Source organism: Gossypium hirsutum, chromosome D13 (genome assembly GCF_007990345.1).
Source record: "Gossypium hirsutum isolate 1008001.06 chromosome D13, Gossypium_hirsutum_v2.1, whole genome shotgun sequence".
Classification (NCBI taxonomy): Eukaryota; Viridiplantae; Streptophyta; class Magnoliopsida; order Malvales; family Malvaceae; genus Gossypium; species Gossypium hirsutum.
Window position 1 is genome coordinate 37,644,515 of NC_053449.1, and position 16,838 is coordinate 37,661,352.

General features: G+C 35.3%; 2 protein-coding genes across 3 annotated transcripts; one reads left to right on the forward strand and one right to left on the reverse strand.

Annotated features, from left to right (window-relative positions):
* Positions 1-148: 148 nt before the first annotated feature.
* LOC107919839 (phosphoglycerate mutase-like protein AT74) lies at positions 149-2,272 on the forward strand. The gene is made up of 2 exons (XM_016849231.2): positions 149-760; positions 1,761-2,272. The coding sequence occupies exons 1-2, from the start codon at positions 283-285 to the stop codon at positions 2,204-2,206; spliced, it is 924 nt and encodes a 307-aa protein (XP_016704720.2). The 5' UTR covers positions 149-282; the 3' UTR covers positions 2,207-2,272.
* A 1,380-nt stretch (positions 2,273-3,652) lies between these two features.
* On the reverse strand, positions 3,653-5,738 carry LOC107919838 (GDSL esterase/lipase At1g54790). Of its 2 annotated transcripts, none has more exons than XM_016849229.2 (5): positions 5,202-5,738; positions 4,918-5,118; positions 4,671-4,858; positions 4,319-4,589; positions 3,653-4,198 (listed from the first exon to the last, which is right to left on the reverse strand). In XM_016849229.2, the coding sequence occupies exons 1-5, from the start codon at positions 5,434-5,436 to the stop codon at positions 3,930-3,932; spliced, it is 1,164 nt and encodes a 387-aa protein (XP_016704718.1). In that variant the 5' UTR covers positions 5,437-5,738; the 3' UTR covers positions 3,653-3,929. The 2 variants fall into 2 exon arrangements, with proteins under 2 accessions (XP_016704718.1, XP_016704719.1); XM_016849230.2 differs by having other exon boundaries at positions 4,671-4,837; positions 5,202-5,723.
* Between the last annotated feature and the right edge of the window lie 11,100 nt (positions 5,739-16,838).

Genomic DNA, 16,838 nt, shown 5'->3' on the forward strand with positions numbered 1-16,838 from the left:
CAAAATACTAGATAACAGAACACGTGCTCCTCATATGGGTATTTTTGGGATTATAAAATGGCCTTTGAAAGAACATTTGAGCTTCCCCCACGATATTCTTAGGGACCTACGAAATCAATGTTCCCCGTGATGTGATGCTAATGACTGTTTTGACCTCAATTGATTCACTCAATAAATAAATGGACCAGTGAAGCTCCTTTATAATTTTCCCAACAAAACAATGACAAAGCATATGCATTAGCGAAGCAAGTATGAGAAAATGGTAAAATTTGTCAATTGGAAATGAAGAATGTTGAAGCAAAACAAAAAGAAAAGATCCAGAACTTGAAGATGTTACCGAAACACATTATCCTAGTCCGACATGGTGAGTCGGAAGGCAACAAAGACACCTCGGCCTACTCAACAATCCCCGACCACAAGATCTCCTTAACCGAACATGGCCGAGCCCAAGCCCGGCTCGCTGGTTCCCGCCTCCGGGACCTCATTTCGAGCCATGGGTCTTCCCAAGATTGGCGGGTCTACTTCTACGTGTCTCCTTACGAGCGCACCCGATCCACGCTACGGGAAATCGGGAAATCGTTTTCGAAGAAAAGGGTGATTGGGGTGAGGGAAGAGTGTAGGATTAGAGAACAGGATTTTGGGAATTTTCAGGTGGAGGAAAGGATGAAGGCCACAAAAGAAACAAGGGAAAAATTTGGGAGGTTTTTTTATAGGTTCCCTGAAGGTGAATCTGCTGCAGATGTTTTTGATCGAGTTTCCAGTATGTTCTTCTTCATCACCAGTTTTGCTTTCTTTTTAATGGAAACTTGGCATTTTTTGCTTAGGAGGGTGCTTTGGGAATCAAGTTTCCATTGAGAAAATTGGTTATTTTGAAATGGGTCTGTACTGTTTGTTGCTTTTGTTTAAAAGAAATACTTCTCGGAATAATATAATGGCTTGTTTTGAAACCTTGAAAGCAAAGAACTTCCGAGAAAAACTGGGTTCTTGTTTTGATTATGGTGAAACGAATGAAACATTGAACTGCATATACAAGACTCTGGTCTATTGCTTCCTTAACTATTTATGAGCATAGATTTATATATGTATGTTTATTTTTCCTGATCTTAACAAATCTCTGCACAAAAATGGCGTTTTCAAAATGTTATTCCAATGTAGGGAATCAGTCCAGACAGCTCCCCCCAACCCCCTTCAAAAGATTGGATTTAGGTGCTATCTTAGTCAAGATTTTTTATTTGGATTAATAATTTCATTTTTCTTTTATTGTTTGTATATGCCTGTTTAGAGTAACTTTCTGGAAATCATTTGCATTGGTTGGACTTCTTGATTTCACATTTTTTTGACGCCAAGGAAGCCTTAGCCTGGGAATGGGGAAAGGGTTGTAGATGTTGGAATTTGAATCTCGGACTTGCTAGATGTCAAGTGGTTGCACGAACCAACTAGGATGAGTCTCAGGTTTGCTTGATTTGTCATTTCATCTTATAGAACTTGAGGGAGTTAACAGTGTCTACCGACTTCAAAAGGTTTAAGGTTGGGAAAGTAGAATTGAACCAGATGTGATGTGAGACTCTTTTACAACTAGATTATGATAATAATCTCTGGCTTTGATTTATTTTGCTTTATATGTTGTATACAATGTTTAAATCAGATAAAGGGATAAATCTTTCTTGTTCTTTAATCTTAGTCCTTTGAGAATGAGCCTTAGAACAGATGGCTTTGATTTTGATTTTGATTTGGATTGATGAAAGCAGTATATTTTACAGGTTTTCTGGAATCTCTTTGGAGAGATATAGACTTGAATAGGCTTAACAATGATCCTTCTCAAGACTTGAATCTGATAATAATCTCACACGGTCTAGCCTCACGGGTTTTTCTAATGAAGTGGTTCAAATGGACAGTAGAGCAGTTCGAAAGGTTATATAATCCCGGCAATTGCGAGATTCGAGTTATGGAGTTGGGATGTGGTGGAGAATATAGCCTAGCAATCCATCACACAGATGAAGAGTTGCAAGAATGGGGACTATCTCCGGAAATGATAGAAGACCAGAAATGGCGAATCAATGCCAACAAAACTGATTTGAACGATCACTGTAAATGGTATCTTAATTCGTTTTTTGACAATGAATTAGACTCGGATGAAGATGTCAAGGAAGAAGATATTGATTCTGATGATGATTCAAAGGACATTTTTTTAGATACCGATTCATAAGTGTTCAAAAGCTTTGTCATAAACTACCTATTGGAAATCTCATTTATTTGTAAATTATTAATTCAATAGCTTTTGTATTTTTTTTTCTTTTTTAGAATTCTACCATTACTTTTTGTTTTAGATAAATAAGATACCAAATTGAGGTTTCAACATTAGATAGCACTGGGAACTCGGCTATTTCCATAACCAGCAGCTTACAAAGAACAAACCAGAAGGTAAGTTCAGCTAAACTTGAAACTGTCCCTATGATTCATGTATACCTTCTCATCTAATTTATAGCCCATTCTTCCAATCGGTTTAAGAGGTTTTAAACCATTCTATTTCTTGATCAAGTGAGTCCATTTTTTATGTTCTTTTGCTTGCTGCCACCTCCTCTACTGTCATTTATGTTAACCATTTTCTTTGGAGGTTGAACTTCAGGTCCAAATGCAAACCCTACTGCTTCCTCTTCCTTTAGCGGTGCAGATGCTCTGTTATTCAGACTCGGGTGAGAGTGTCAGATACAGGTATATGTCTAACATGTATATGTTCAGCTTTTTTCAAGTTTTCCATTGATTCGAAAGGTTCTACTTCTTGGATGGCCATAACCCATAACTAAATCTGGGTATGCATCGTACACAACTATTTTAGAAAACAAAAAACAAAAGGTTGGAATAACAAAGTGCAGAAAGTACTGCCACTATCACCCATTTCTTGAACTTCCTTCTACTTCAGCCTGCAAACTTGCATCTTCAGCTGATGTTTCTTGAGCCGCGAGGTGTGGTGCTAGGAAAGTCACGGAGCTCGATATAGCCGATGAAGCACCGAGGGAGGGTAAACAATCTGAAGCCTGATGAGAGCCATGGCTTAACGTTACACTTTTCATTGCATGTGTTACTAGACATTTCATGATGAAGTAGTAGAGCCTGTGACAAAGGCCAAGAAATATTTGATCCATTTGTGGGATATATATAATTGTTTTAGAATCTGATCTTTGTATGGGGATATAGGGAAGGTCAATTCATCATTGATGCTTTTACTTGGAAGCAATGAGAAATTACTTGAGAGAAGTACATTTCTTTTCTTATCGGACTTCCTAAGATAACCTCAAGTTTTTGTTACCTAGGGCTGTAATCAAGCTTACTCGAGTTCAAGCAACAAAGAGATCAAGCGTCAACTCCAAAACTCGTGACTCAAGTTCCACTTGAGCTCGAGCTGGATCAAGTTTACAATGTTCAAAGCTGGCTTGAAAGATGTGAAAGTTCCTTCTAAAGATGATGGAGGGAAGATAAAGTTATGTGAAGAAGAAATAATAAGTTATAAGTTGGACGTACATTTGAAATGTGTGATTCAGAAGTCATCAAGTTTTATTTTCAAATTCAAGCTCAATTGAGATAAAAATTTATTTGAGTTCATTCATTTGCGTTATGTCCGGTTGAACTTCGAATTTTCTCAATACAAATCAAAAACAATAAAGAAGTCGATTTTTTATTTTATAGTAGGAGGTGTGTTTCAAATCCCTTGCTATCTCAGAGTAGTATAGCTTTTCTCTTTTGGATTCAGAAAATGCCGGACCTGAATAATAATGCTATTGATCAAATGTTCTATCCTTGCTATGATCCCACTCCATACTCTCTCCTTCATGTGATGACACCTCATCATCAAGATGAATGATTTTAACACCATTTCATTTACAAGTGCTATTATTTTATGGATCAGTTACAGCAATGAGTAAATAAGGTCTTCAGAACTTTAGACCAAGGAGGAATGGCATTTTGTCCGAGAAGGGTGGATCCGAGTACTTTCCGGTGAGTATTTGTGATGAAACATACTGATTTGCAGCTTCCGAATAATGAATTCCGTCCCAGTTAACATATTCTGAACTGTCACTGCATGCTTTGGCTGTCATTGTGGTTCCATTCAAGACTTCTGTTTTCCCGCAACTGATCCGGCTGTCATAATTCAACGGTGGACCTCCATATCCACAGCAAACCATTATTGGCTGCTCAAATCCTGCAAAACAGTAAGAACTCCAACTCATTTTGATTCCATACTTTTACTTCTCATCTACCTTTGTCACATTGAAAATGAATTCGGAACTCTCCAAAGTCCAAAGTACTGAATCGTACATACCGAATTTGGAATAATTTGCTATAAGGTTCCATTTTATCGTGTAGATGTCAACATATGTGAAGTTCGAGCCCGCATACTGGCCCTGCAATTTTTTACAGAGGGTATGAAGTTGCAGATTGAAGACTTTAGCAGCTTGGTTATGCTTGCTAACACATCCCAGCTCATCGAGGCTCAATGGATCAGTTCCGAATTTGGCAACATTTTGAGCTAAGCATCCGAGAGGTCCCGTGTTATGTACCCAGAAATTCCTAGCCCCTTGATCATATAGTGTCTACATTGAAAACCAAAGAATTCAAGGATTAAGACCGAACCTTAATGTAATAAGTACTGCTGTGGTGTTCTTGGCGCTTACCTTTATTCCGGTTTCGAATTCTGTCAAGATTAAAGGAATTAAGGCAAGTATTTGATCAAAAGTTTTAGAATAAAATGCGCCCGCAAGATCATTCTGGCCAATATCAAACATGTAAAGGCCGTTCTGGAAATAATCTTCGTCTGGAAGGTATTTGTGAAGCTTTTTACCTGCAATTAAATGATAATAATCTATATGTATAATTTATGATGTCAGTATGAAATAGATGGATTTTCTTATGCGTGTGTACCTTTAGCTATCAATCTGAGAACCTGGAGTTTGAACCGTATAAACTGAGCCACTTGAACTCGGAAAGAAAATGGACTAACAGCTCGTGCAGTAGGTGGTTCAATAGTCGATCCTGCAGCTGCAAAATTGCACCCTTTTCGGAAACTCGTCCTGCCGATCGAATCCAGGTAAGCATTTAGGAATGGCAGATCCATTGCTTCCACTGCAACCAACAATCCAAATAAGCAAATGTATACAGGGGCTGAAGCAGTATCTAAATTCAATGCATATTGAGAAGAAGTTAACAGAGGAAATCGATGATGAGACGGCCATCGCAATATCTCCCCGATGGTTTTGTGAAGTAACTTCGACCATAAGGTGGTTCAAGGCTATAAACCCCAGCAGCGACTAGCTCACCGGTGTCCGAATTAGAATCGCCAAAGTTGAAAATTGCTGGTAGTTTGAAGTGAATGGAAGCGGTTAAAGGCAAGAAGATGAAGAGCAAGGCTATTATTAGGAAAATGTAAGGTTTGGGGGCCATGGTTTAGGTTCATCACCAGGGTTCCAAGGGGTTATTATATTATGGTTGTCACAGCGAATCCTTGGAATTTCTTAATGTGGTGATCCATGGCATTGCAAATTCCTGGATATTGGGATGACTCTTGTAACCTTATTGTTCAAATCATACCACATTTTGGTAAAAAAAAAAAAAAGTTTTACGAATTTGGATGTTTATGTATAATAGCAAACCTTGGAAGCTAATAGTTTGGTAAGTGGTATGTGTCTTAGCAAGTGAGGTTTGTCGTTTTTTTTTTAATCATGGTAATTAGAAATTGCCCAAAATGAGAGAATCAAAGCAAAAGGGTTCATTTTTGTTCTCTTGTAAACTAAAGGGGTTGGAATTCCCCATTTTCACATCTTCCATATTTATTAGCATTTACCCAACAAAATGAACCATTTTAAGAATTTGATGGATTTTATTTTTTCTTTTTACCTATAAAGCTATTAATACTTTTGTAGATTAACTCAAAAATATTTATCCAACAACAGTAATTCCACTCATTATGAAAAACCTTTTTTGTTAGCTTTTTTATACGTATCCTTGTTTTGATACCTATTACAGACAAATATTCAAATACAATCATATATAAGACATGCCCAGATTCAAAACTCATACTCTTTTCTCAGATATTAAACAATATATATTTATTTTTTTAATCATAGAAGCATATGGCCATTGAGTGTTTGTCATGGCCTACCATTTTTGCCCCAAAGTGTATCAAGTAATAAACTAATATCCGCCCTGTAATCCTCCTGTTGTGTTCTAAAGTCAATCAAACGAACAAGTTTGAACTTTTTATGGACACTTGGAAACATACAAAATCTAGGGATTATTGCGACTATAATTTCATGGAAGATAATGAAAATATGTTGTGATAAGGTAGCAAATATGGATGTTTTAATGCCTAGGCCTCCACATCGGTGCAATAAGCATCCCCTTCATCCAAAATACATTAACCCTGCACCAATAACCATTTAAACCATCAACTCTTTTACCATTCCCTTCTGTTGCTGCCTTCCTTAGTTCTCATTCATATCTGAACCTTACAAAGTCAAAGGTGGAAAGACTATGAATCACCTTACATAGGCAAAGCTGGAGATTGTGCAGTGTTATATCTTTATCACTCGATCACGACACCCATGTTTTGAAATTACTCTTCAAAAAGATCCCTAAGACTAACCCTTCACAACCACTCTTCAACCACACAATCACATGGGTCTCGCACATTAGTCGCCATCTCTAATACCAACTACCACGTCCCATCTGAAACAATTGATAGTGTGTTTAATTGCCATCCTAGCTAGATCTATGGTAACAGATCACTTGGCCAACTTGCTTTGATACCACCAATAGATGAATGACAGGTGGCACGTCAGGATCATGGTTGAGGAGAGAAAGTATTGTATGAAACAGGAATATTATCCCTTTTCAATAGTTTTATGCTATATCAGCAATTTCATCCTGAATTTTAAGATTTTCATTTGGATTTGATTTTTTTTCAAGATGAAAAATGCTGAAATTCAGAATGGAAATGCTGATGTGGCATAAAACTATTGGAAAAAGAATAAAGATGACATGGTCTCACTGTTTTATACAATCATTTTCCTGGTTGAGGGTATATCACCACCATCTCTCTCTCTAACCCATAACAACCGTCCATCGACCACCATACACAGTGGCTCTCTACCTTTCCATAAGTATGGTGAACTGCTCTACATCATTATCATCTTCGACTTGTTTGATCCCAGAATCAATAGTTGGTGCGATAAGCATGGATCAAATACGCGACTTTCAAATTTTGCCAAATGACAAACCCAAAAATCAACATCCTCACCAAACAAACTCAAAATCAAATCCAAATCACCAACCAAGCTTAAATAAACTAAAACTTTGGAAATTATTACTATAGTCCTTATAACTACTACACCCAATTCTAGTCTTATGAGCAATACTAAGAACCTGATCCAAATTATCATATCCAAACCTATACTACTCAAAAACCCAAAAACCAACTCCCAAGAGCTGTCAATGCTACAAGAACAGTTTAAAGACTTTCAAGAACAATTCTGACAAACTCAAGAATCCCAACAATGTCAACAACAAGCATATTAGTAGCAACAAGAGTAACTCTAACGTAATATGTAAGAGTTATTGGCCGTTCAAAGACGGGACAAAGGAACACGTGATGATGATGAAGAAAAAGTCTCATCTATCTGACAAGAACAAAATCCTAATTTGAACCATAGGCCACCCAGGCAAGAGGTAGGACTATTTTCTTTCCTGTAGATAACGATAATGTATCTCCCCTAACAACGACATTTTCTAACCCTTGAAGAATATATGCATAAAAATTTTTGTTGATTCCTCAAAATTTTGTTAAACCTTTTAGCTTCTATACTTACAAAACAATCACAAATATATTGATGTGTCAAATATCCAGAATCTAGTATAGTGTGGCCTTCATGATGCCTATGTTGAAGGCAGAAAGCATTGTATTAACTTTAAGTCAATTTCTTCCTAGAAGAAGTACTTGATTCAACTCCCCTATGCAATATCTCTATGGGACACACATCCTCCCTATAAGGAAATAGTAAAGGATATTACATTGCCATGAAGCTTGGATGCAATTCATTGATATGGCGCAAACCAAAACTGATCTTCAACTATAAGATCTCTCACTGTTGCTGCTTCACCAATGTTACCAACAATTAAAGCTGTAATTTCAGATGCAATTGACAAGTTGTGTTGTCTACCATCCTTATTCCTAATGCCAATGAGCTTAATACTTACAAGCATGTGATCGTATTGGAAAAATCGATCTCTTGCCATCCAAAATACCTTAGCAAGTTGGTTATGTTTATCCAAAATCTTCAATAGGTGATGGGTTTTAAATCAAGTGAAACAATTTAGAATCGATTTAAACAATAATGGATCGATTCAAAATAGCAATGAATCGATTTAAACATCAAACAATTGACTCAAAGTAGCTACAACACTTTAGATGCTTAAGCAAATGAAGGAGAGATCAAAAATTGAGCCAAAGATTACAACCTGAACTAATCTGCAAATTGATTTGCTACATTTTCAACATAAAATAATACAATTTAAAGCCAAATTACATTACCAAATACTACCTACTATCACTGAGTAATCTTGAAACTTGTAAAACTTTACTTGTACACATAGATAAGCTGACTTATCAGCTCAATCATCACCTAAATCCATCAAAACATCAACAACTAAGTTCATTTTCAACTAAGCAACATTACATTGCAACTAGACAAAAAACGAACCAAATCAGAATGTTGTATTCATTCACCAAAGAGTAACAACTGCTTGCAAACACCAAAAAAAACAACCAACTGCATGGATGGTCATCTTCAACACTCCTCATTGGCCTCTATGTTGCTGACACCATTCATCTTCCTTAAATATTCAAACCTGACCTTTCTAAGTGGCTTGGTCAGTATATTAGCCAACTTACATCTTAACCAGCTCGCAAGCTCGCAAGCTTGCACTTTAATAAGCTTGCATTTTGATGAGCTCGCACTTTTGTAGCTCGCACTTCATTCAACTTGCAACTAGCACTTTTTTGAGTTCGCAACTTGTATTTCTGTAAGCTCACAAGCTCGTACTTCACCCTGCTACTTGCTACTGCATGATTGGCCAACTTGCAACACTCCTTCTTGACCATTTTTCAGCAAACACCAATGTTGTTTTCTCATGCAACTTCTTTAAAAATTACAGGTTGCAACATTGCTAAGTCATATATGTGATAAGTTTTAACAATAGGCCTAATGCCTTTAACAAAAAGGTCTTCAAAGTCTTCATCTTCAACTTCATTTTTAGTCATATTTTCAACCAAATCTGACTGATATGTGATTCATCCACTGAACTAGTATAGGCCCTCGATGTAATACCTCTAACCCGTCTCTGTCGTTAGATTAAGGTTACAAAGCATTACTGTGCAAATCTGAACAATTAATATCAAAACATAATTACTTAAAATTTATTACAACCCTAGCATACATATACATTTAAGCCTTAAATCGGGCCTTTGAGGCCTTAAAATCAGTTTGGAAATGATCCAGGACTAAATTGAAATAAATCAGAAATTTTAAGAAAAAGCTAAAAATTTTGAAAACATGGGTCACAGGGCCATGTGGCCAAGCCATGTGACATAGCCCAGACCGTGTAATAATTGAACAAAGGGACACACGGCTATGTCCCAGCCCATGTTTTAAATCATGTAACTCACTGAGTTAGGTCACACAGTCGTGTCGCAAGCCGTATGCCAGACCGTGTAACTCTTTGACTTGCGACACACGGTCGTGTCGGTAGGCCGTGTGCTAGACCGTGTAACACACTGACTTAATACATATAGTTGTGTCTTAGGCTGTACAAAACTTACACCAAAAATAACAAGTGACACACGGCCGTGTAGCCAGGCTGTGTGACCACCCGTGTCTCAGTCCGTGTACTCCATAATTAACCCTATCATCAAGCCATTTCAAGACCAAAACATACCCAATCAAACATTCCATCTGTGAATGCATTCAAAAGACTTAAAAACCTTTAAAACACATATAAACATACCAATTCGATTAACCTATTTTACCTAACCAATATGTCATTCAAAGGCACCACATTTATACCAAAACAACATTAAACAAAACAAAGCAATATTGTTGCATTTCAAGCACAAAACTTTGTTCCTTTAACTACCTAATGACACCAATTGTAACCATTCACATATCATCATAAACATACCAAAAGGACCATATATTACAAGTACCAAAAATGACCAAAGAACATAAACTTGCTTAAGTATTATAAGTCTAACATACAAAATACATATTCATACCAAAATGTTCATGACCACATTCAAGACATTCATTATAAAAAGGTCCTATACATGCCATTTATAACATTAGCCAAAATAACTCAAAAAATACCGAAGTGATTGCTGGATAGTGTAATATATCTCCGACAAGCTTCCAACCGATCAAGTTCCGATAATTTATGAAACAAAGGAAAATAACTACGTAAGCAACTAGTGCTTAGTAAGCTCGTATAAACTCAAACATAACTTACCATTCCTAAGCTCAATTTATAAAATAAGCACAACATCATTACAAAAACCATAGGCTTAGTAAAATCTACATAAGTACCATCAAACTCACAAATTAGTAAGTTCATACATGATACATATAAGTTCAACCATTTCATAATAAGAACTCCATGTACACGTCATTCATCACATTAACCTTTTCATAAGATCATGAACCATTATTCAATTATATACATACCTTGCCATTAACCTTTGCTTACCCGTTGACCCATCTTGAATTTCACCAGATACTAGGGAATGGTCACACATAGTGTGCCTTTCCATATAACCGTAACATTTCCTTTTCAATAGTGTTCACACGAGTTGTGAAATAGGTCTGCTCATACGAGTTGTGGGTCAAAATGTTAGCTACAAGATGCTGCTCACACAAGCCGTGAAGAATCTGCAACAAATGGAGGACCTCAACCACCAGTAGGACATTCAGAACCAACATCCAAAACATGAAATCCTTAATGACATGTCATTCATATCCAAAGAATTCTTAAGGTTCAAATGAGATTATTATCTGTCAATTACTCAAAGCATCGATATACATATATTTTCAAGTTAGTTTATAACTAACACAATATAACCGATATTCAATCAAACTATCATTAATGAGATTATAATTTATACGAACTTACCTCGACAACTATGGTTGCAATAATAGAGTTGAAGTCTAATCCAAAGCTTTAGCTTTTCCCCGATTTAAGTCCAGTTGTTTTTTATCTTGATCTAAATAGATAATTTCATTCAATTAAGTACTTCAAATAACTTCACATATTCGATTCAATCTATAATTCATATAATCATAAAGTTACGAATTTACCCCTCCTATTATAACTTTTTCACAAGTTAGTTCTTAAGCTCGAAACTTGTAAAAATATTATTTTTACCCTCCATACATGCTAGCCGAACTTCTTAAGAACTCATATCAACCCACTTAAATCATTATTTCATAATCTTACCATGAAATTTTACTATTTTCATAAATAAGTCCTTAAACCCTAAATTCACTAAAAATCACCTAACAAAACAAGTTTGTTTAACAACCAAGTTAAATAATCTATCAATTAACATCAAAACACATTTAAAAATAATCATGGAAAGTCCCTCAACCTTTAACAGTTTAGCCAATTAACCCCTAGGCTAAGTAGTTTAAGTTAAAACAAGCTCAAAAATATAAAAATCATTAAAAACGGGACTCAAATATATACCATGCATAAAGAATTTAAAAACCGAAGCTTCCTTCCCCTTCAATGGCTATTTGAGTTTTGAGATAGGAAAAATGAGAAAGATGACAACTTTTTTTCCTTTTCTTTCTTTAACATTTTATTTTAATTATCAAATTACAAAGCTAACCTTTTAAAACTATTAAAATTTCATTAAAACCTATCCAGAAACATCTACTAACATATAATATGGTATAATTACCTCCTATGTCCATTAGCTTTCCTTTCTATAGCCATTTAGTCCTTTTAACTAATAGAATTACCCAAATGGAATGTTTGATTGTGTATGTTTTGGTCTTGAAATGGCTTGATTATAAGGTCAATTATGGAACACATGAGCTTTCACACGACCTAGGACATAGGTTTTTACATAGCCGTATGACACACACAGCCATGTGCCACTTGTTATTTTTTTGTGTAAGTTTCGCACAGCCTAAGACACAGCCATGTGTATCAAGTCTCAGTCTAGCACACGGCTTGTGACACGGTTGTGTGACCTAACTCAGTGAGTTACATAGTTTAGGACACGGGCTGGGACACAGCCATTTGTCTTTTTGTTCGATTGTTACATGGTTTGAGCTATGTCACAACCTGGCCACATAGTCGTGTGACCCCTGTTTCCAAATTTTTTAAATTTTTCCTAAATTTTTTGATTTTTTTCAATTTAGTCTTAGATATTTCCAAATTGATTTTAGGGCCTCGAAGGCTAGATTTAAGGCCCAAATGTATATGTATGCTAGGGTTGTAATGAATTTTAAGTAATTATGTTTTGATATTAATTGTTCAAATTTGCACAGTAATGTTTCGTAACCCTAATCTAGTGACGGTGACAGATTAAGGGTGTTACACTCAAGGCTATAAAGTTCTAATCCAGTACAAAGCTTCTATTATCCATTGATATTGTCACAACTTCTTGTCCGAATGAATAAATTATACTGCATCATCTATCTTTAAAAGTAGCAGAGTATTTCTTCTCAAGCAATTGACCAATGCTAAGGAGATTATGATTTCCCTTAGCCTCAATAAACTGGCCATTTCCAATTCTGACTATTGAAGTGTAGCTTCTGTCAATCTTTTTAAAGATACTTTCATCAGGTGCCATGTGGTTTGTGTAGCCACTATCAATTAACCAACGCTTATTGACTTTGCTGCTTGAAATAAAACAAGAAGCAGTGAACAGATGCTCTTCCTGAGCTTGGTTTCCGTCAACAGCTTGAGCTTGAACATAGTTCTGCTGCTGTTTATTTTTACATACCCTTTCTAAGTATCTAAATTGTTTGCAGCCTCTACATTGAATATCAGACCTGAACTAGTAGTACCTCTCTAGGTGATCAATTTTCTTGCAATGAGAGCATGGTGGATTTTTCTCATTTCCACTGTCTCTCCAACTCTTCTCTTTCTTCTCTTTCTAACCCTTCTTTTCTTCATTGCTTGAAGAGCCTAAGACTTCTTTGTTTTTGGCTTGAAAGGCTCCTTTAGTGTGCTTATTCTTGCCTACTTTCCTTTCTTTACTCTTGTACATAAAGGGCATTTATCAACTCTAACAATAAAATAGTTGACTAATCCTTTGAGTCCTCTAATGAGGGAACCTTTGATTCATACTTCTCTAGAAGGGTTGTGATTACTTTCTCAACAATACTTCTATCAGTGAATTCATCTCCAAGAAATCTAATATTGTTAACTGTGGCCACTATCCTATCAGAGTATTGTTTGATCGATTCAGGCTCTTTCATCTTCAAATTTTCAAAGTCTCTCCTTAAATTGATCAACTGTTGTTGCCTTGTTTTATTATATCTCTGAAACTCCTCCTTCAGCTTCTCTCAAGCTTTTTATGGAGAGTCAATGGCCATAATTCTAATAAAGATCACATCCAAGACTCCATTTTGCAAGCAAGCCATTACCTTGTATTTCTTAGCACAGTCATCACTGTGTTGTCTAATTTGAGCTATGGTAAGATTAGCTTTCAATGGTGGTGGCTCTGTATCAGCCTCAACCACATTCCACAAATCATGAGCCTATAAATAAGTCTTCATTTTCACTACCCATATGTGGTAGTTTTCACCAGCAAAAACAAGTGGTGATGGTGGTGAAAAACTCATGTTTTTACAGGAACAAAAAATAGATTTTATTTCTTTCCTTCCAAAAAAACAACAAAGAACAAAAGGCCATTAAAGATGACAAGCTATCAATACAATTTGTTGGGTTTTGAATCAAGTGAAACAATTTAGAATCGATTTGAACAAGAATGAATTGATTTAAAATAGCAATGAATCAATTTAAATAAGAATGAATTGATTTAAACATCAAACAATCGATTCAAAGCAGCTACAACATTTTAGATGCTTAAGCAAGGAATGAGAGATCAAAAATTGAGCCAAAGATTGCAACCTGAACTAATCTGCAAACTGGTTTGCTATATTTTCAACATAAAACAATACAATTTAAAGCCAAATTACATCGCAAAAATACTACCTACCATCACTAAGTAATCTTGAAACTTGTAAAACTTTACTTGCATACATAGATAAGCTAACTTATCAGCTAAATCATCACCTAAACCCATCAAAATATCAACAACTAAAGTTCATTTCTGACTAAGTTGTTAGCTCGGAAGGAGCAGCTCGAGATCTACCATAGGGAGGTTGAATCGGCCTATGAGAAGTTGTATTGGAAGTAATAAAAATTGTGCAACAAATAACACAAAGATTTATAGTTGTTCGACCCCAATTGCCTACTCCACTACCTTAGCTTTTCACAACTAAGGATTTTTCGAAATTCACTAATTTAGCAACCTTTGAGGATAAGGTTTAGCCTTACAATCTCTCTTAAGACTTATACCCTAAAATCTTAAGTTTCAACTCCCTTAAGGTTTCTACCCAAACCTTAAGAATAAACCCTCCCTCAAAGAGAAATAAATAAGCAAACAAAGAAAACAATCCTCACAAGATCAGGATGTTTGCCAATTAAGCACAAATACAAAGAAGAACACTTAAGATAAACGAATATAATGAAAGCTCACAAGTGTCTATAAGAAAATGTATGAATGAATTAAGCTCTAGGTTGTTTTGATTTATCTTTAAGCTTTGCACATTGCTCTTCTTGTTGCTAGACCTTTGGAACATGGTATTTATACCCTCTAATTAATTTCCAACTGTTGTGGTTGTTGTAGAAGTCAATGTAACCGTTAGGGATGAAATACCAGGTCATTAGTTGCACCTGCAGCAACGAGTATCGATACCTACTAAAAGGGTATCTATATTTTTTGTAATTAATGCAGATTTTAGTGACCGGTGGAGTAGAAATATCGATACCTTAGGAAATATATCGATACCTTAAGAAAAGTATCGATACCGGATCGATACCTACTAGGGTTTAAAAGAAACAAAATGTCAATTTGGTATAGATTATCAGAGGAGTATCGATATCTTGTAAAATATCGATACTTAGACAAAAAGTATCGATACTTTTTGTCCTAGAGTAATTCTAACTTGTTTGAAGATGGTTAAAACATATTTGAGAATGTTTGACTCAATTGAAACCATTTCAACTTGATTTTATCAAATTGCTCAACTTTACTTTTATTAAAGAACACTTTAGTTTATTATATCAAAACATATTATCCAATAAAGCTTAGTTTAACATAAGCAACATTCCATTGCAACTAGACAAAAAATGAACCATATTAGAATGATGTATTCATTCACCAAAGAGTAACAGCTACTTGCAAACAACAACAAAAAACTACCAGCTGCATGGATAGTCATCTTCAACAATAGGCCTTCTATAATTATTGGATCCAAAGAATTATTGGTATTATGAGTCCCCATACTACCAATTCTGTTGTTGACCTCATTATTTGTGTCATATAAGTATAATTGTGCAAATTTAGCTCGTACTCTAGTTGTGGGTAGCAAATATCCAATCCTATGATGGTTTTGACCACTAACTCTAAAAATGCAAGGACCGTTACCATTGTATATTTTATTGTCTATAACACCTCCAATAAAAGTGGATGCAAAAATAAAGTTGTATGCACGTCTGTTATCTCTAAATTTTGATGATCATGGATCACCAATACGTTGCAATAAACATTTTATAAATTCAAGTGCTTCCTGCAATAATGGCTACTGAACTTTTCCATTCATAGAGTAGAGTGAGAATTTTGGATCTCTACTATTCTTACTTTTGTCTATCATTTCTTCATATCACGCGATGGCTCCACAACTCTCTCACAAACTGAACTTGGATAACCAAATTTCCAAGCTTTGTAATAGGTTCCTAAGAATAAATATATTAGGAAATAGCTACATTATGTATTAGTATTTTTGTGATAGTTTTGTAACATAAATGATTAACTTACTTCTATATTTTCCTTGTAATGCATTTTGAGGTTAGATCGGTAGTATTTTGAACACCATCTACATTATGAAGATGAAATTTAGAAATACAGTTGTACTGAAGACAACAATGTAGTAGGGGAGAAGCCAAAAAAAATTTTTAGGGGACGAAATTAAATTGTAATTTTCAATAGCATATATCTTTATAATATTTAAAGGATTCAATCAAATTTTTATCATTTTTAGGGAAGACAAAGTATAATTTTACCTTTACTAATTTAAATTTTCTAAATTTCTAAATGGCCTAAATGAACAATTTTTCATTTTAATGGGGGCTAAGGCCCCTACCAGCCCCCTTAGGTATGCCACTGCTATGTAGAATTAATAAGTAAACTTAGCAATAGAAGAAGTTCTATTGCCAAAGTCTAGTAGTTTTAGAATAATAGAATTACAGGAATGGTTAGTCAATTGAAGAACTTACTTCATTATGGTGGTAGTTTATATAAGACATATTCGAATGGTATAGAAAGGCATGGTGTGGTAATAGTAGTAGTGCTAATGGTCTCATCTGAATGGATGAAATATTAATGGGAGGAGATTTTTTTGATATGTGCGTTGAAGAATTCTGCACGAATATTGTTATCTTAATTTTGGGTGATACATTCTCATCATTCCAGTGATTATCTGAGTAACCCATAAAAA